The 20,139-nt window shown below is 42.3% G+C and overlaps 1 protein-coding gene across 2 annotated transcripts in view; it reads left to right on the top strand.

Annotated features, from left to right (window-relative positions):
* Positions 1-20,139, top strand: part of VTI1B (vesicle transport through interaction with t-SNAREs 1B) — a 31,172-nt gene continuing 11,033 nt past the window's right edge. The window contains exons 1-3 of one of the 2 annotated variants that reach the window (XM_047794594.1): positions 1-455; positions 13,373-13,431; positions 18,762-18,953. In XM_047794594.1, coding sequence (XP_047650550.1) covers positions 341-455; positions 13,373-13,431; positions 18,762-18,953 — 366 coding nt within the window. In that variant the 5' untranslated portion in view covers positions 1-340. The remainder of the gene's footprint in view (positions 456-13,372; positions 13,432-18,761; positions 18,954-20,139) is intronic. The other variant, XR_007136882.1, reaches the window with a different exon arrangement.

The raw sequence follows: 20,139 nt of genomic DNA, 5'->3' as shown, positions 1-20,139 counted from the left end.
CTTCCGCTGTGGCGCTCTCCCCAACGCCGAGCTGGGTATTTCCGGGGTTCCGAGACTGCCGCTAGCGTCAGATCGCTGCCATCCCCGCAGGAGTCGCCCGGGCAGCGCACGCTGCCAGACTTTCCGTCAGGCTTTGGCGCCCGGCGCGCCGTCAGTGACGCCATGCAGGGGGTGGGCGTTCCGGTTTGGCAGGACCCGCCGCGGCGCCGGAAGCGCCTCGTCTTGGGAGGTGGTGGCGGCGGTCGCCGTGATGCCTGCGGGGCTGGGCGGCTGACGGTGGCGTAGAAGTGGGCCCCGAGCCCTGAATCTCGGCGGCCTCTGTTGTAGAGCGGCCTCCGCCATGGCCACCTCCGCCGCCTCCTCGGAGCATTTCGAGAAACTGCACGAGATCTTCCGCGGCCTCCATGAAGACCTACGAGGGGTGCCGGAGCGGCTCCTGGGGATAGCAGGGACAGGTAAGGCGGGGGCGGGCTGAGCCTAGGGGAACCCGGCTCCGCCAGCTCTGCGAGGAAGGGCCCCCACCCTCCTCTCTCGCTTCTCATTCTCAGACACGCCCCCTAAGGTTGGCTGGGTCCAGGCACCCAGGATCTCCCTACTGCCAGGTGTTCCCTTTTGATCCTATAGCGTTCAGATTTTTCTCGTTTCGTCTTCATCGTGGCAAGAGGAGTACAGACCTTAAATCTGAGATGCTGTGTTTCAGTAGAATGGGTTTCTTTTGTAGCTTTCTGTATTTTTGTTTTATATATCTAAAACTATTTTCAAAAGAGACCCAGACTGGCAGAAGAGCCGTAGCACAAAAAAAGTTCAGAATCTAAAGGAATCATAACTCTGGGGGTTGGTAAGTAACCACTCTTGGGGCGGGGGGGGGGGTGGTCTTTAAAATCAATATTGTGGTCATTAGGTATGGTCGTCCTCTGAACTCCGCCTAGACTGTTTCCTGCCCCTTGATTTTAAAGTTCGGATTGCTGCAGGTTTTGCTTGGAGGAAATAAAAGAGTTCGAATTCACATAGGGAAGTTTGCCATAGTTTTTTGTTCTAAGACAAATAGCTCTCCATGGCAAAGCAGGTAAGATTTTTGTTGTTTTTACTTAAGTGTCAAAGCTTGAGTGTTTGTGAGTTCCTCAAGGTCATATGAATTGACACACTGGTGAGAATTATATCTTTGTTTAACATATTTATTGGAAGAGTCTGCTGTGTGCTAGGCACTGTCCTAGATGCTGGTAATATTACAAACTACAGTGAAAACGCTTAAAGTCTCTTCTATAGGTTGATGATAATATAAATATCAAGAGGTGGTCCGGAGTTCCCGTCGTGGCTCAGAGGTTAACGAATCCGACTTGGAACCATGGGGTTGCGGGTTCGATCCCTGGCCTTGCTCAGTGGGTTGATCTGGCGTTGCTGTGAGCTGTGGTGTAGGTTGCAGACTCGGCTGGGATCCCGCATTGCTGTGGCTCTGGCGTAGGTGAGTGGCTACAGCTCCGATTCAACCCATAGTCTGGGAACCTCCATATGCTGTGCGAGCAGCCCAAGAAATGGCAAAAAGACAAAAAAAAGAGGTGGTGTTAAAGCAATGTGAGAAAATAAAACAGGGGGAGTTCCCGTCGTGGCGCAGTGGTTAACGAATCCGACTAGGAACCATGAGGTTGCGGGTTCGGTCCCTGCCCTTGCTCAGTGGGTTAACGATCCGGCGTTGCCGTGAGCTGTGGTGTAGGTTGCAGACGCGATCCTGCGTTGCTGTGGCTCTGGCATAGGCTGGTGGCTACAGCTCCGATTCAACCCCTAGCCTGGGAACCTTCATATGCTGCAGTTTTGGCCCTAAAAAAGACAAAAGTCCAAAAAAAAAAAAAAACTCGGATAGCTCAAGGTAAGGAATTTATCGCTTTTCTATGGGCAGATGCAGGAATCTGGGCTCACTGAAATCATTCCTTTGATATGCACCTCAACTTTTCGGAGCCAGTATCCTGTGTTTTCTCATCCACACTGAGTTCCCTCAAGTTGCAGCCTTGGGGTGGCTGCAGTCTAGTGAGTGCTAGGTGGCAAGAATTCTTTGTTTGCTTTCCTTGAGTTTGCTCAGGGCTTCTGGTCGGGGGATGGCTGCAGTCACTCACGGCTCATGGCTGCAATGTCTTTTGCTTACTGGTAATTCCAGACAATATTTTATTTCTCACCGGAGCCCATGTTAGCTTTTGTGGCAGTCATCTAGGTAGCCTGGGAATCTATAGAGTCCCAAATCCAAGAGGTGATTCTAAGACAGAAATTAGCCAGACTGATTGGACATGAGGAGTGAGGGAGAAAGATTCATTAAAGGTCTACATTTTCTCACTTGGTCAATTGAATGAATGATGAATTTAAATAGGAAATGCAAGAGGAGAAGCAGGTCTGTTTGGGTTATGGATGAAAACATCGAGGGTGCTTTTAGAATAGAGAACATAATGTACGTCCATTCTAGCCTGACAAATATTTCTTTTCCTACCATTAAAAATAAAATTTATGAAGTAGATATGTGAATTGAGAGGCAGTATGGTGTAATAATTTAACAGGAAGGATTCTAGAGCCAGACTGCTTGAATTCAAATCCTAGATCCACCTCTGATAGCTGTGTGACCTGGGACAACTTACTTTAATTAGTTTCCCCTGTAAGATGGGACTCAGTCATTGTATTTACTTCATAGGGATTTTGTGAGGGTAAAAAGTGAGTTAACATATGTAAAGTCCTTAAAATACTAACCGTAATGCCTAATCAGAGTAAGAGCAGTTAGCCATTGTTACTGCTACATGAGAAATCCGATGTTTTCTTTCCCCTCTCTCTTTTTTATTTTTAAATTTGTGATGTTTGTGTATTATTTGTCTCCCTTTCACTAGAACAGTGGTTTTGAAAGTATGATCCCTGAACAGTAGCATCGGCATCATCTGGGATCTCATTAGAAATGCTGTCTTGGGGGAAAAAAAAAAGAAATACAGTCTTGGTTCCCACACAAGATTTACTGAATCATTAACTGTTTGTGTGTGTTTTTTAGGGCCACACCCATGGCCTGTGGAGGTCCCTAAGCTAGGGGTCTAATTGGAGCTGTAGCTGCCAGCCTACGCCAGAGCCCAGCAACGCCGGATCCTTAACCCACTGAGCAAGGTCAGGGATCGAACCCGCAACCTCATGGATGCTAGTCAGATTCATTTCCACTGCACCACCACGGGAACTCCAATCATTAACTGTTTTAATAGTCTATCTGAACAACCTTCCGGGGGATTGCTGCATGTCAGGTTTGAAGGCCACAGAGCTAGATGTAAGCTCTGTATTTTCTTCACATTTTCGCCATCACTTGATATCTCTTGTCTTTCTGATAATAGCCATCCTAACAGGTGTGAGGTGATATTATATTGTGGCTTTGATGATAGTACATTGTGGCATTCCCTGATGATTAGTCAAGTTGAGCGCCTTTTCATGGCCATCTGTATATTATGCTTTGGAAAAACATTTATTCAGATCTTCCGATCATTATTTTTTTTTGTCTTTTGTCTTTTTAGGGCCCACCCGTGCCTATGGAAGTTCCCAGGCTAGGGGTTGAATCGGAGCTACAGCTGCCAGCCTATACCACAGCCACAGCAACACCAGATCCAAGCCACGTCTGCCACTTGCACCATAGCTCACGGCAATGCCGGATCCTTAACCCACTGAGCAAGGCCAGGGATCAAACCCGAGTCTTCGTGGATCCTAATCGGGTTCATTAACCACAGAGCCAAGACAGGAACTCCCGTCTGCTCATTTTTTAATTGGATTTTTTGTGGGTTTTTTTGCTATTCAGTTGTGTGAGTTCTTTATAAATATTTTGGATCTCAGCCCCTTATTGGATATGTGATTTACAAATTTTTTTTCCATTCAATACTTTTTTTTTTCATTTTATTGATAATTTCCTTTGCCATCCAGAAGCTTTTTAGTTTGATGTAGTCCCACTTGTTTGTTTTCACTTTTGTTGCCTTTACTTTGGGTACCAGGCCCAAAAAACTTGATCAGGATTATGGCAAGATTACCCCTATGTTTTTTTCTAGAAGTTTTGTGGCTTCAGGTCTTACAGTTCAAGTTTTTAATCCTTTTTGAGTTAATTCTTGTCTGTATTGTAAAGATAGTGGTCCTGTTTCATTCTTACATGTGGCTGTCAAATTTTCCTAGCACCATTTATTGAAGAGACTGTCCTTTTCTAGAGGGAAAGTGGGGGAGGATTCTTTCTTTTCCCCTCCCTCCCTTCCATCCATCCATCCATCCGTACATTTTGGGAACATCTTTTATTCATTGAGGCTGCTATTGGTGGACTACTGGTTGGAAACTGATCACCAGAAAGACCAACCCATGATTAGACGCTTCACCCTTGCTCTCCACTTCGCTGGAGAGGGGCGAGGGGCTGGAAATAGAATTAATAATTGACTACGTCTATGTGAGGAGGCCCCCCTAAAATCTCAATAGTGTGGGGTTCATTCAGAGAGCTTCCAGGTGGTCGAACAGATCCACACTGGGAGGGTGATGCATCCCAACCCCACGGGGACAGACAGTCCTGTGGGAGAGAAGGGGAGAGGAAGGAGGCTTTCCCAGACCTTATCTGTGTATCTGTTCAGCTGTATCCTCCATCAGGTCCTTCAATAAACTGGTAAACCTAAGTAAGTGTTCCTCTGATTTGTGTGAGCCTCTCTAGCATGTTAATTCAATCTGAGGAGGGGGTCATGGGAACCTCCAGTTTATAGCCAAATTGGACAGAAGTTCTGGGTAACCTGGGGACCTGCTGCTTGTAGTTGGCATCTGAGGTGGTGGTGGGGGGGCAGTCTTGTGGGACTGAGCCCTTACTGGATGCTGTCTCTATGTAGAAAGCATCAGAATTGAGTTGAATGATAGGACACCCAGGTATTGTCTTAGAATTGCTTGGTGTGGGGAAACTGCCATACATGTGGTGGACAAAAGTAAAGTGTTTGGAGTGAGTAGCAAAGGAGACACAGGGAAAGAAACACCCAGAAGAAAGGACTGGGTTTTTTCCTATACAGGATAGAAAGACATGGAGGGAAAGACTGGGTTCTCCTGATATATTCCCCCTTGTGTATTCCAGGCTCCTTTGCTGTAAGTTAATTGACCGTATATGTGTGGATTTATTTCTGGGCTCTTTTCCATTCCATTGAGTTTCATGTCTGTTTTTATGCCAGTACCTTACTGCCTTCATTGCTATAGCTTTGTAATGTACAGTTGACACTTGAGCAACGTGGAACTTGGAGCACTGACTGACCCTTTGTGCAGCTGAAAATCTGAGTGTAAGTTATTGGTCCTCCCGTCCAGGGTTCCTTAGCATATGTGGATTCAGCCAGCCACAGATTGTCATGACACTGTAATATTTACACAGAAAAAAAAAAAAAAAAATCTGTGTTGAAGTGGACCTGCCCAATTCAAACCTTGTTCAGTGGTCAGCTGTAGTTTGAAATCAGAAAGTCTGATGCCTCTAGCTTTGTTCTTCATTTTCAAGATTGCTTGGGCTAATTGGAGTCTTTTGCTTGGGCTAAATTTTTGGATCATTTGTGCTATTTCTGTGAAAAATGCCATTCATTTTGCTAGTACTTTGTTGAGGATTTTTACATATGTGTTCATCAGGGATATTGGCCTGTACTTTCCTTTTCTTGTGATGTTCCCTGGTTTTGGTGTCAGTGTAGTACTGGCCTCTTGAAAGACTTTGGAAGTATTCCCTCCTTTTCTGTCATAAGCTCTATATTTTGTCTGTTTTGTTATGTATTCTAAGCACCTAGAACAGTGCCTAGTACTACTAGGTGCTGCATAAGTATTTGTTGAATGATTATTATATACTGCGAATTGTTGGGAAGAAAATAGTAATATGACTGGGTGTTGAAACAGTGATTTTATTTCTACTCTACCATGTTTTCCACATTTTCATCACCTTTAAAGTCCCTATATATACCTGTTAAAACAAGGATAAGCTAACAGACACAGTGTGTCTTTTTAGGGCCGCATCCACAGCACATGGAGGTTCCCAGGCTAGGGGTTGAATTGGAGCTGTATAGTTGCTGGCCTGTGCAATAGCCACAGCAATGCCAGATCTTTAACCCACCAAGCAAGGCCAGGGATCGAACCTGCATTCTCTTGGACACTAGTCAGATTCGTTTCTGCTGGGCCACGATGAGAACTCCCCAGACACAGTGTGTCTCATTTGAGGAAGTTTGTATGGCAGTGACACTCCCTTAGCATATATAATAATTATTAGCAGAGTTCCCGTTGTTGCTCAGTGGTTAGCGAATCCGATTAGGAACCATGAGGTTTTGGGTTCGATCCCTGGTCTTTCTCAGTGGGTCAAGGATCCAGCATTGCTGTGAGCTGTGGTGTAGGTTGCAGTCGGCTCAGATCCCCAGGTGCTATGGCTCTGGCCTAGGCCGGTGGCTACAGCTCCGATTAGACCCCTAACCTGGGAACCTCCATATGCCATGGGTGCAGCCCTAGAAAAGGAAAAAAAAAAAAAAGATTTTTAGTTAATGTTACCTATGATCATGATTTCTAGTTTTTATTTTGTGGGACCTGAAGCCATCTCTCCGCATGTCTTAATGAGCTTTGTACAATTATTGAAAGTTTTTCATTTTACTTCACTTAAATTTCAAATACATGAGACACCCCCCCACCCCCGCATGCATTGTTTTGGAAACTAGGGGGAAAAAAATCACGGTAAAGGACCATAGGTAGCAGATTGCTAATTATTCACTGACTACAGAATTTTAGTTTTTCCAACACCCTTACTTGTTTTTTGGTGAGTTTTGTTTTTGCTTTACCTAAGGATTTACTTTAAAAACCAGTGGTAGTTACTATTTATTGAACCTGTAATATGCCTGGAATTTGTGAAGTGCTTGTTATATGTATTATCTCTTTTAACTCTTCCAGACAGTTATATAAGGTTAGTACTGTTAAATTTCTTTTTCTTCCTTTTTTTTTTTTTTTTTGTCTTTTTAGGGCCACACCTGCGGCATATGGAGGCTTCCAGGCTAGGGGTCGAATCAGAGCTGTAGCCACTGGCCTTCACCACAGCCATAGCAATGCCAGATCTGAGCCAAGTCTGCAACCTACACCACAGCTCACGGCAATGCCGGATCCTTAACCCACTAAGTGAGGCCAGGGATCGAACCTGCATCCTCATGGATGCTAGTCAGGTTCGTTTCCACTGAGCCATGACAGGAACTCCATGTTATGTTTCTTATTTATAGTAGAGGAAAGAGGCTTAGAAGGATCTGATGCTTTTATTTCCTATATGGTATGAGATAGGTAAATGTGTGGTCTACAAAGAGGATGTAGGTCCTGGAAATACCACAGTGGGGCGCCAAAAGTATTAACCACAAATTTTAAAGCTCCTGATGAAACTGAAGCTATTTCCACACTTCTGGTGGACCAAGGTTAGTCGTTCACACCACCTATTAGAGAGGCTGCCACCTTGGTTGAACAGGAAGCTAGGCTTCCTCTAGCTCTTTCAGAGCTAGCTGCTCTCATTTCATTCCACATCCAGGACATTGCCCTGCTATGGCTATCCACCCAGTTTACCAAACATTCAGCTTCATAGTGAGTCAGTCACACGTGAATGGTTTCAGAAGGCATGTGGGGTCAGGGATAATGTTCGGTGTAGCTCACCGTTGTTTCTGGAGTCCATTCTACCCAATATCAGTCCTGTTTCGTAGTTGATTATAGTGTTAATTCTAACTCCCTAAACATTTAAGAGGTCTGAACAGATTTTACTTGCATACCCTGGAACACAAAAAGTGCCCCCTCAGTTCTGTAATGTACAGATGCACTGGGTTGGGAATCAGAGACTGCATTCTGGAACTAGGGTTGCTACAGATCTACTCTTACGGCCTTGGGGAAGGCAGTTTCTCCAGGCCCTAGTTTCCTCAACTATAAAATGAGAAGGTTAAATTACATGCTCTGTGAGGTCCATCTAAACTATATATAACATATAACAGAAGTTCCCGTCGTGGCGCAGTGGTTAACAAATCTGGCTAGGAACCGTGAGGTTGCGGGTTCGATCTCTGTCCTTGCTCAGTGGGTTAAGGATCCGTTGTTGCCATGAGCTGTGGTGTAGGTTCCAGTTACAGCTTGCATCCCATGTTGCTGTGGCTCTGGCGTAGGCTGGCAGCTGTAGCTCCGATTAGACCCCTAGCCTGGGAACCTCCGTATGCCGCAGGAGTGGCCCTAGAAAAAGCAAAAAGACAAAAAAATAAATAAATAAATAAACTGTATAACATTCATTGATTTTACAATTCTGAGTCTAAAGTGTAAAGAAGCTTTAGTTGGGTAGGGATTCAGTATCCTTTGAACCTTTAAAAGTATGTAAGCTGTAGAGCACTCCTAAGAGAATGTATGTCTTAAGAAATCAGGCAGAAAGTAGAGTATTCCAAAAAGCCAGAGAATAACAGAATTAGGCAGGGAAGTTAGTAAAAGGATCAAGATTCTGTGGGCTACCTCTTTTCTACGTACCCTTATTTGTGGAGCCACTTTTTTTGAATCATTGTAGAACTTGCCTCTTTTTTTGTCTTTTGTCTTTTTAGGGCTGAAACCACGGCATATGGAGGTTCCCAGGCTAGGGGTCAAATTGGAGCCACAGCCACCGGCCTTCACTATAGCCACAGCAACGGCCAGATCTGAGCCGCATCTGTGACCTACACCACAGCTCACAGCAACACCGGATCCTTAACCCACTAATCGAGGCCACGAATCAAACCCGCAACCTCATGGTTCCCAGTCGGATTGGTTTCCACTGTGCCACAATGGGAACTCCAAATTTGCCTCTTAGGAATGCAGATTTGCATATCATTTAACAAAGAAAGAATAAAGGAGGACACTTTATGATTAATAGAGATGTAGGAAAATCCAGAAAGGGAATGCACTTATATGTAGAATACTTTGTACTGTTGGCTTGGATCAGAAGTGAGTGTGCTTGAGTTTGGAGATGTGCCTGTTTAGAGGAGTGATGATGCTCAGCACCTTTGTGAATGCTTCTTACAAAACTCCATGATACCTGTCCATGGAAGTAGCCATTCTTGACTACAGATGTTATTTTACTGCTGGCAGCTGAAAACACAGACCATTCAAGGGTAACAACAGCTGCTTTGAGGCTTATTTCAGTTACAGATCTAAGCTGGTCAAGATGCAGACCATTTGCCATGGCTGAACTTTATTCTCTCTCTCTCTCTCTCTTTTTTTTTTTTGTCTTTTGTTGTTGTTGTTGTTGTTGTTGCTATTTCTTGGGCCGCTCCCGCGGCACATGGAGGTTCCCAGGCTAGGGGTCAAATTGGAGCTGTAGCCACCGGCCTACGCCAGAGCCACAGCAACGCGGGATCCGAGCTGCATCTGCGACCTATACCACAGCTCACGGCAACGCCGGATCATTAACCCACTGAGCAAGGGCAGGGATTGAACCCGCAACCTCATGGTTCCTAGTCGGATTCGTTAACCACTGCGCCACGACGGGAACTCCTTTTTTTTTTTTTTTTTTAAATAACCCTAGGCTTTGTGAGCAGTATGTAGTGAGAAATAGTTCAGATGGAACAGGGAATGTTGTATGACAATAAATGCAGCTTAGTAAAGGGATTTGCTCTTGCAGGGTCTAAGGAGCACCCTACCAGATTTAGAGTTCTAAAAGCTGTGGGATGTATAAAAGAAAAAGTAAATTTCCTTATTCAGAAGGAGCTTGATGTCAAGTTGAAAATATAAAATACAACCAGAATGATTTATGATCTATTAAGAAGACAGCTGACGAGTTCTTGTTGTGGCTCAGTGGTTAACAAATCCGACTAGGAACCATGAGGTTGCGGGTTTGATCCCTGGCCTTGCTCAGTGGGTTAAGGATCCGATGTTGCCATGAGCTGTGGTGTGGGTCGCAGAGGCAGCTCGGATCCTGAGTTGCTATGGCTCTGGCATAGGCTGGTGGCAACAGCTCCGATTCGACCCCTAGCTTGGAAACCTCCATATGCCGTGGGAGTGGCCCAACAAATGGCAAAAAGACAAAAACAAAACAAAGAAGACAGCTGACATACTAGATGCTGTTGTGATTAACAAAATATAAATCAATATAAAGCATTACAGTGGTGTTACATCTTACATGAGATTGGGTTTTAAAGTCAAGGTGTGAGATGAAAATCAGGGTAAACAAAATTATTCAAGAAAATGTTAGGACATCTATTGAATATCCATGTGCCATCCCTTCCTAAGCCCAATTCAGCTGTTTTCTTGGATTGCTCTTTCTTCAGTTGATGGGAATCCTGGCTTGTATTTAGAAGTCACATTAAGTGAAAATTTCATAGCTCTACTTATTTATTTACTGTTATATATATTTTATGGCTGCACCGGTGGCATTTGGAAGTTCTTGGGCTGGGAATCGAATCAAAGCTGCAGCTGGGGCCTATGCCATGGCCATGGCAATACTGGATCCGAGCCACATCTGCATCCTGTGCTGTAGCTTGTGGCAGCACCTGATCATTAACCCACTGAGTGATGCCAGGGATGGAACCCACATCCTCACAGAGACAAAGTCAGGTCCTTAGCCCACTGAGCCACAATAGGAGTTCCAAAAAATACATAGCTTTCAAAGACCATATCCTAATTTATATATGCTACAATATGGATGAAGCTTGCAGACATTATGCTAAGTGAAATGAGTGAAACACAAAAGGACAATTGTATGATTCTTTTTGTATGAGGTGCCTAGAGCAGTTAGACTCATAGACACAAAAAGTGGAATGGTGGTTACCAGAGTCTGGGGGAGGAGAAATGGAGTTCGTGTTGAATGGTATGGAGTTTCAGTTTGGGATGACGGAATGCTTCTGGAGATGAATAGTAGTGATGGTTACACAACATTGTGAATGTAGTTAATGCCGCTTAACTGTATACTTAGAAATAGTCAAATTGCTAAATTTCCAGTTATATGTATTTCACCACAAATTTTTTTTTTTTTTTTTGGTCATTTTGCCTTTTCTAGGGAGGCAAATGGAGGTTCCCAGGCTAGGGGTCCAATTGGAGCTGTAGCCCCCGGCCTGCACCACAGCCACGCAACGTGGGATCGGAGCTGTGTCTGTGACCTATACCACAGCTGTGGCAACGCCGGATCCTTTACTTACTGAGCAAGGCCAGGGATCAAACCTATAACCTCATGGTTCCCAGTCGGATTTGTTAACCACTGAGCCACGACAGGAACTCCTATTTCACCACAATTAAAAAAAAAAAAAAAAAAAAAACTTGGAGTTCCCACTGTGGTGCAGTGGGTTACGAATCTGACTGTAGCAACTTGGGTCGCTGTGGAGGCACTGGTTCAATCCCCAGCCCCACGCAGTAGGTTAAAGGAAGTTAACATAGCTGGGGCTCAGATTCAAAAAAACAGCTCTATCCTTATCTTGTGAAGGTAATTCCAAAAAATGAGCTCAAAAAATATTTTAAATAATGATAACTTTGTGGCAATAAGTAGATTATGTGTATATTTCCAGGAAGTATACACATTTGGATGCATGCATTTAAAAAAAAATCAAACTCCTCATAAATAGGGCTATAAATTTCTCATAAATTTTTGTTAGGTATGAAGGTATGACCTATCTCTGTTGCCAGAACTCAGCCTCTGTCCACCACTGCTGAATAGAAATGAAGAGATAAAGAACTGAGTAACTTCTATTGCTTTGCCAGGCAAAGGATTTCACAGCAGGCTAATGTCCTAAAGACTATACCCTCCTTTGGAAGAGAATAGTAGGTGGTCTTTTAGTTTGAAAGTGGCAAATAGGGCCACAGGTAAGGATCACCGTAGACATAAGCTTGCATTCTTCTTCAGAGCTGGTGTTTAGTGGCCCCGGGACTGGTTCTGGTGGTCCTTGAGATTATCATTCCATGACTTTCTGGAATGAAGAATGCTTCGTCAAGTAGTTTGTTGGATTTTAGTTCTGCAGAACTCAAAGATACGGTCATGTATATTCCTTGAGGTGGAACCAGGACCCTGTCCCAAGTCTGCACTGTCATTTTTCGACTCTTCCACCCTTTTCTCTGCATCCTTTCCCTTCCCTGATTAGCAACTGTTTGAACTGCCCTTTGGAACTTGGGGAAGGTCATGGAGGCTGAATGAGGCCTCTTTCCTACAAACAAGAAGTGGAGGACATGGAAAAGTTAGGTCCCAAAGAGATGAAGAGAATTATCCAAGCTTACATGTTGAGTCAGGCCCAAGCTAGGACCAGAACCTTAGTCCCTTTACTTACTGGCAGTTCCCCCCATACCGATGTTTACTTGGTGATAGCATGCCAATACTCCATTGTTTTTGCTGTGATCAAACACCATTTTTACCATTTATCATTTTCTTTATCTCCATGTTTCATGTAAAATACATTTACTTAAATATTTTTCTTTAAAAATACATTTACTTAAATATTTTTCTTTAAAAAGATTTTTTTTTGGGGGGGGCTGCACCTGTGCAATGCAGAAATTCCTGGGCCAGAGACTGAACCCATGCCATAGCAGTGACAAAACCAAATCCTTAATCACTAAGCCATCAGGAAGCTCCCAAAAAGGAAATTTTGTGTCACTACCTTAAATGGAAAATCTGTAGAACCTATCTCAATGATTAGAAAAAAATACATTGAAAGCAAAATAATGCTATTTTAGTTAGATGTTATTGATTTAAAGCTGAAGCCTGTTTCATTTTTGTTAAAGGGAGAGATTAGTAATTTTTAGGTAGTATAGACATACTAGCACTAAAATGACATGATGCAAAGAATTATACATACAAAGAACAACTTTTTCCCTATGTGAGTCAGTGGTATTTATATCATTTCCCATATCACTCCCAGTGGGTATCGCCATGTATACCTTGCAGTGTCTCCAGTGAGCAGAACAGGTGCGTTTTGAATTTGTTTTGTAGAAAGCAGTGAAAAAGTGTTAATGATAGAGAAGTGATTTACAATAGGAGTAAAGTGGGGACAGATTTTACAGAACTAGTATTGTTAAACATTCTTATTGATGAAAGTGAGCCTGGTGCCTCTGTTAGGATGGGTGAGAAAAGATCAACAGTGATCAACTTGGACCTGTAGTGTTTCTTAGTAGGGATGTTGTTGCCTTTGGGGCCACATTATTGTTATGCAGGACTGTCCCTAGCATGGATATTCTTGTTCTCTGCACACTTCGATGCCAGTGGTAATACTCTTCCTTCCTCTCCCCCCAGTGATTGTGATAACTATTTCCCCTACATTTCTAAATGCCTTTTAGGGGTGATTAAGTACTGTAGTAGTACCCACCCAGGAGAGGAATGGGGTGTTCTATGCAGGGGGTGTGGCCTCTACAAATATTTGGAAGCAGGACTGAACATTTAAAACTTGTCTGTCTTTTCCAGAAGAGAAGAAGAAGTTAATCAGGGATTTTGATGAAAAGCAACAAGAAGCAAATGAAACGGTGAGAACAAGGAACGAGTCCTTATTTCTTCTTTCTATTTGTTGGTCTTTCCAGATAATGTTTATGACCTATTCACAGATTAACTGTTTCTGTCCTTTGATTATTTCTAATTAAGTGTGAATGAGACCAGTTTATGCGGATGGGTGATGGGTGTTGAAGGGGTTTGACAAACACAAATGGGTAAAACTTGACTCTCCTGAAATGAGTATTTATAATACATTGCTGATGTAATAAGGACATTCTCATGCCTTTACCTGGGTGATCTTTTTAAGTCTCATTTTAGGAGTTGCCATTGTGGCTCAGCGGAAACAAATCAGACTAGTAACTGTTTTAAAAGGTGGCGGGTTCGATCCCTGGCCTCACTCAGTGGATTAAGGATCTGGCATTGCCGTGAGCCATGGTGTAGGTCACAGATGTGGCTCAGATCCTGCCTTGCTGTGGCCGTCGTGTAGGCCAGCAGCTGTTACTCCGCCCCTAGCCTGAGAACTTCCATATGCTGCGGATTTGGCCCTAAAAAGCAAAAAAATAAATAAAGTCTCATTTTAAGAGCTGGCTGTTAAGATCAGTTATTCTCCTTTGTTAAACTTACTATCACAAAAAATGATGCCCTTCTGGGTTTTTTTTTCATTATGATGTTTATTTTTGTGTGCAAAATATCAGCAAGTTAACAACCTAATTCATATTAAAAAATTATTGCTGGGGTTCCCGTCGTGGCACAGTGGTTAACGAATCCGACTAGGAACCATGAGGTTGCGGGTTCGGTCCCTGCCCTTGCTCAGTGGGTTAACGATCCGGCATTGCCGTGAGCTGTGGTGTAGGTCGCAGACGCGGCTCGGATCCCGAGTTGCTGTGGCTCTGGCGTAGGCCGGTGGCTACAGCTCCAGTTCAACCCCTAGCCTGGGAACCTCCATATGCCGCAGGAGCGGCCCAAGAAATAGCAACAACAACAAAAAGACAAAAAAAAAATTATTGCTAGATAAAACTATTGATTTTTTTTTGCTTTATAAAGGTTTATGTATATATATCTTTTTAAAATTCTATTGGCTTACAATTGATTTATAATATTGTGATAGTATCAGGTGTACACCACAGTGATTCAGTTACACATATATGATACCCCTTCCTTTCAGATTCTTTTCCCACATGGGTTATTACAGAATGTTAACTAGAGTTCCCTGTGCTATATATACAATTGGTTATCTACTTTGTATGTAGTGGTATATATAGTGTTAATCCCAAACTCCTAATTTATCCCTCCTCCGCATGCTTCCCCTTTGGTAAACATTAAGTTTGTTTTCAAAATCTGTGAGTCTGGGAGTTCCTGTTGTGGCACAGGGGGAACAAATCCGATTAGGAACCATGAGATTGCGAGTTCGATCCCTGGCCTTGTTCAATGGGTTAAGGATCCAGCGTTACCATAGCTGTGGTCTAGGTCGCAGACGTGGCACGGATCTGGCTTTGCTGTGGCTGTGGTCTAGGCCAATAGCTGTAGCTCTGATTCGACCCCTCGCCTGAGGTATGGCCCTAAAAAAAAAAAAAAAAAAAAAAAGTACGTGTGTGTGTGTGTGTGTGTGTGTGTGTGTATGTAAGTCTGTTTCTGTTTGGTAAATAAGTTCATCTGTATCTGTTTTCTTTTCTTTTTTCTTTTTTTTTGCTTTTTAGGGCCACACTTGTGGCATATGGAGAGTCCCAGGCTAGGGTTCAAATTGGAGCTTAGCTGCCGGCCTACACCACAGCAACGCCAGATCCCTAACCCACTGCGTGAGGTCAGGGATCGAACCTGCAGCCTCATAGCTCCTAGTCAGATTTGTTTCTGCTGCACCATGGCGGGAACTCCCATTTGTATCATTTTTTAAAATTAGCTTCCACATATAAGTGCTGTCGTGTAACGTTTATCTTTCTCTGTTTTACCTCACTTAGTATAATCTCTAGCTTCATCCATGTTGCTGAAAATAGCATTATTTCATTCTTTTTTATGGCTGAGTAATATTCCATTGTGTATGTGTACCACATCTTCTTTATCCATTCCTCTATTGATGGACATTTAGGTTGCTTCCATGTCTTGGCTATTGTAAATAGTGCAATAGTGATCACTGGAGTGTGTGTATCTTTTTGAATTGTGGTTTTCTCTGGATATATGCTCAGGAGTGGGATTACTGGATCACATGGTAGTTCTATTTTTAGTCTTTGAAGGAACTTCCATATTGCTGACCATACTAATTTATATTCCTACCAACAGTGTAGGAGGGTTCCCTTTTCTCTGTACCCTCCATTTATTGTTTATAGACTTTTTGATGATGGCCATCCCTTTTTTTTTTTTTGTCTTTTTTGTCTTTTTAGGGCCACACCCATGGTATATGGAGGTTCCCAGGCTAGGGGTCGAGTTGGAGCTGTAGCTGCCAGCTTGCGCCACAGCCACAGCAACACCAGAGCTGAGCCACATCTAACCTACACCACAGCTCATGGCAGCACTGGATCCTTAACCCACTGAGCAAGGCTAGGGATCAAACCCACATCCTCCTCATGGATATTAGTCAGGTTCATCACCACTGAGCTGTAAAACGGGAAGTCTGATTTGCATTTTTCTAATAATTAGTGATGTTGAATATCTTTATATGTGCTTTTTTGCCATCTGTATGTCTTCTATTTAAATCTTCTGATCATTTTTTGATTGGGTCATTTATTTTTTTAATATAGAGCTGTATGAGCTGTTTGTATATTTTGGAGATTAATCCCTTGTCATTCGCCTCATTTGCAGATATTTTCTCCTATTCTGTGGGTTGTCTTTTCATTTTTATGGTTTCCTCTGCTGTGCAAAAGCTTTTAAGTTTAGTTAGGTCCCATTGGTTTGTTTTTTATTTTATTTTCATTTCTTGCTATGATTTATGTCAAAGAGTGTTCTGCCTGTGTTTTCCTCTTAAGAGTTTTGTAATATTCAGTCTTATGTTTAGGTCTTTAATCCATTTGAGTTTATTTTTGTGGTGTTGATTTCATTCTTTTACATGTAGCTGTTCAGTTTTCCTAGCATCACTTAATTAAGAGACTATCTTTTCTTCATTGTATATTTTAGCCTCTTTGTCATAGATTAATTGACCATAGGTGCCAGTGTTTATATCTGGGCTTTCTATCCTGTTCCATTGATCTATATTTCCATTTTTCGTGCCAGTACCATACTTGATACAGTCTGAAGTTAGGGAGCCTGATTCTTCCAGCTCTGTTTTTCTTTATCAGGATTCCTTTGGCTATTTGGGATCTTATGTGTTTCCATACAAATATTAAAATTTTTTGTTTTAGTTCTGTGAAAAATGCCCTTGGTAATTTGATAGGGATTACATTGAATCTGTACTTGCCTTGGGTAGTATAGTGATCTTGACAGTACTGATTCCTGCAATCCAAGAACGTAGTATATCTTTCTATCTGTGTCATCCTCGATTTCTTTCATCAGTGTCTTACAGTTTTTAGAGTACAGGAATTTTGTCTCCTTAGGTTTATTCCTAGGTATTTTATCCTTTGTGATGTGTTGTTAAATGGGATTGTTTCCCTAATTTCCCTTTCTGATCTTTCATTGTTAGTGTATAGGTATAAAAGAGATTTCTGTGAATTAATTTTGTATCCTGCAACATTGAGGTTTTCTGGTAGCATCTTCAGCATTTTCTAGGTAGAGTGTTGTGTCATTTGCAGACACTGATAGTTTTGCTTTTCCATTTTGGATTCCTTTTATTTCTTTTTTTCTGATGGCTGTGGCTGGGACTTCCAAGACTGTGTTGAATAAAAGTGGTGAGAGTGGACATCCTTGTCTTGTTCCTGATCGTTTAGTTTTTCACCATTGAGTATGTTAGCTGTGGGTTTGTCATATATGGCCTTAGTTATGTTGAGGTAGGTTCCTTCTATGCCTGCTTTCTGGAGTTTCTTTTTATCATAAATGGGTATTGAATTTTGCCCAGGGATTTTTCTTCATTGATTGAGATGATCATATGTTTTTTAATTCTTCAATTTGTTAATGTAGTATATTACACTGATTGATTTGCAGATACTGAAAAATCCTTGCAGCCGTGGGATGAATTGCGTTTGATCATGTTCTGTGATCCTTTTAATGTATTGTTGGATTCAGTTTGCTAGTATTTTATTAAGAATTTTTGCATCTATATTCATCAGTGATATTGGCCTATAATTTTTGCTTGTGGTACCTTTTTCTGGTTTTGTTATCAGGGTGATGATGACCTCATAAAATATTTGGGAGTATTCCTTCCTCTGCAGTTTTTTGGAATATTTTCAGAAGAATAGGTGTTAACTTTTCTTTGACTGTTGTTTGATAGAATTCACCTATGAAACCATCTGGTCCTGAACTTCTGTTTGTGGGAAATTTTTAAATCACAGTTTTAGGAGTTCCTGTCGTGGTGCAGCAGAAACAAATCCGACTAGGAACCATTAGGTTGCAGGTTCAATCCCTGGCCTCGCTCAGCATTGCCGTGAGCTGTGGTGTAGGTCGCAGACGTGGCTCAGATCCTGCGTTGCTGTGCCTCTGGCATAGGCTGGCAGCTACAACTCCGATTTGACCCCTAGCCTGGGAACCCTCCATATGCCGCAGAAGCGGCCCAAGAAATGGCAAAAAAGACAAAAACAAAAAAAAAAGATTTTTTTAAACTAATACCAATTTATTTGTTTGGTACTTACATTCTCTGAACTTAAGAAAAAATTAACCCTACTCTGGCCATCCTAGGTAGGTAAACATAATTTATGACCCCTTATGAACAGGTCTAGGTGTCAGTTTATTTATCCCCAAAAAATGGAAATGATTTGGACCCCTGGTTATTTTGATGTGGAGACAAACAATTGATTTTCAGAAAAAGGAGAAAGGGAAGAACCTGTAGGCCAGACCCCTGTCATTTTTAGTGCAGTAGATCTCAAAAGTACTTCATGATGTACTTGAACCATAACAGGCTAAAAACTTGGTATACTGCAAAGAGAATTTGAAGATTTTAAATCCTGAAGTTTTGAGCAGGTTTCTTCAAGTGTTATATATGAAGTCGAAGTCATATTTCCCATTTTATTGTTTGTCGTGAGGATTAAATGATAGAATGCATACAAAAATGCTTGATAAGCTATAAGGTATGTGTCACGTATTTTTTGAATGCCTGTTCTGTGTGTTGCTAGTCACTGTACCAGGCACTCAAGAGTAGTGACCTAGACATGTCGTATGTGGTCCCTGTCCTCCTGGACCATATGGTTGAGTATTTATTTGGGGTTGTCTTTTGATTAGTCCAAACGAGGCATATACCCACATGAGAGACAGTAGAACCAGGCCACCTACTCACTTTCTGCCTTTCTAGCTGGCAGAGATGGAAGAGGAACTACGTTACGCACCCCTGACCTTTCGTAACCCTATGATGTCGAAGCTTCGAACCTACCGTAAGGACCTTGCCAAGCTCCATCGGGAAGTGAGAAGCACACCTTTGACATCCGCACCTGGGGGCCGAGGAGACATGAAATATGGTACATACTCTGTAGAGGATGAGCATATGGTAAGCTTCAGCTGTTTTTTCCCTTAGGGTCTCTGGTACAGTGACGAACCATACTGTAGACTACAGTTCATGTTAGCAGTGCATACTTGACTCTTTTTTTTCCCCACCTTATCCTCTATGCTGCATCCAATTCGCCTTCTCCCCTTGGGTGCCCACCACCACTGTGTTTAATGCAGATTGTTCCAAACCATTTTAGATTTCTTTGTATCCTTTATATATAAAACAGTGCTTGGTGTGTAGTGGTGTTATACAAATGCCTCGTTGCATTACACCGGGACTCTGTAGTCTCACCCATTGATCCAGTTTCTTTCTCACATGCCCCCAGAGTTCAGTTCGGTTTTTAATATATCAGTATTTTTACAAAATTAATCCATGCTTTCCCTTACATTTATATCAAGATGGCCCAATAGCTCAGATAGAGAAGGCAAGATGCTTCTCAAAGGGGGGGGCTAACATCTTACTTTGTTGTGATGGAAAGTGAGCCAGACTGCCTCTCTAGCTGCCAAAATTCTGATTTATAAAATTAGACTAAATCGAATGTTTTCAAACTATCTAGAGAAGCTAGATAGTTAAAGGATCAAATGTCATAAAGATTAAATTTCATGTGTTACATTTGGGGTTTTATTCCACAGCACAAGGTAGAAATGACCTGACAAGTAATATGGGAGAGAAGTGGGAGGGAGCCCACAAGTGCTGACTGCACAGACATGGAAAGGCTGATGGTACAGTTTTAAGCAAATCCTACTTCATGATGTATCCTGAATATGGTTTAAGAGATATTCAGATGATACTGGACTGACATTCCTGATGTCAAAACTAGAGTATTTGAGATGATGTAAAAATTTCAAAATTTACTTGTGAAAGGAGAGTGGGAAAAGGCAGGCAAGGGAGCTTATTAAAGTGAGATGACAAGTGTAGAGTGACTTTGGTCATTTGCGACCCCAAAAAGCCCAAAAAAAAACCAAAAAGTGGAGAGATTATTCCAGATAATGTTGCTTTAAAATTATTAGTTTCGGAAATTTATAAAAACAACTTAAATACACCTTCCACCTTCAATAGAATTATTGTTCTACATCTGGGGTTGATTTGTGTGACCTTACTGTCTTTTCCTGCTTTTTTTAAGCCTAACAAGTTGAAAATCCTCATCTTTTTTTTTTTTTTTTTTTAAGCCTTTTTCCTGCTGCCT

The sequence above is a fragment of the Phacochoerus africanus genome, chromosome 9, assembly GCF_016906955.1.
Source record: "Phacochoerus africanus isolate WHEZ1 chromosome 9, ROS_Pafr_v1, whole genome shotgun sequence".
NCBI lineage: Eukaryota > Metazoa > Chordata > Mammalia > Artiodactyla > Suidae > Phacochoerus > Phacochoerus africanus.
This window is presented reverse-complemented; position numbering and strand designations above follow the sequence as displayed.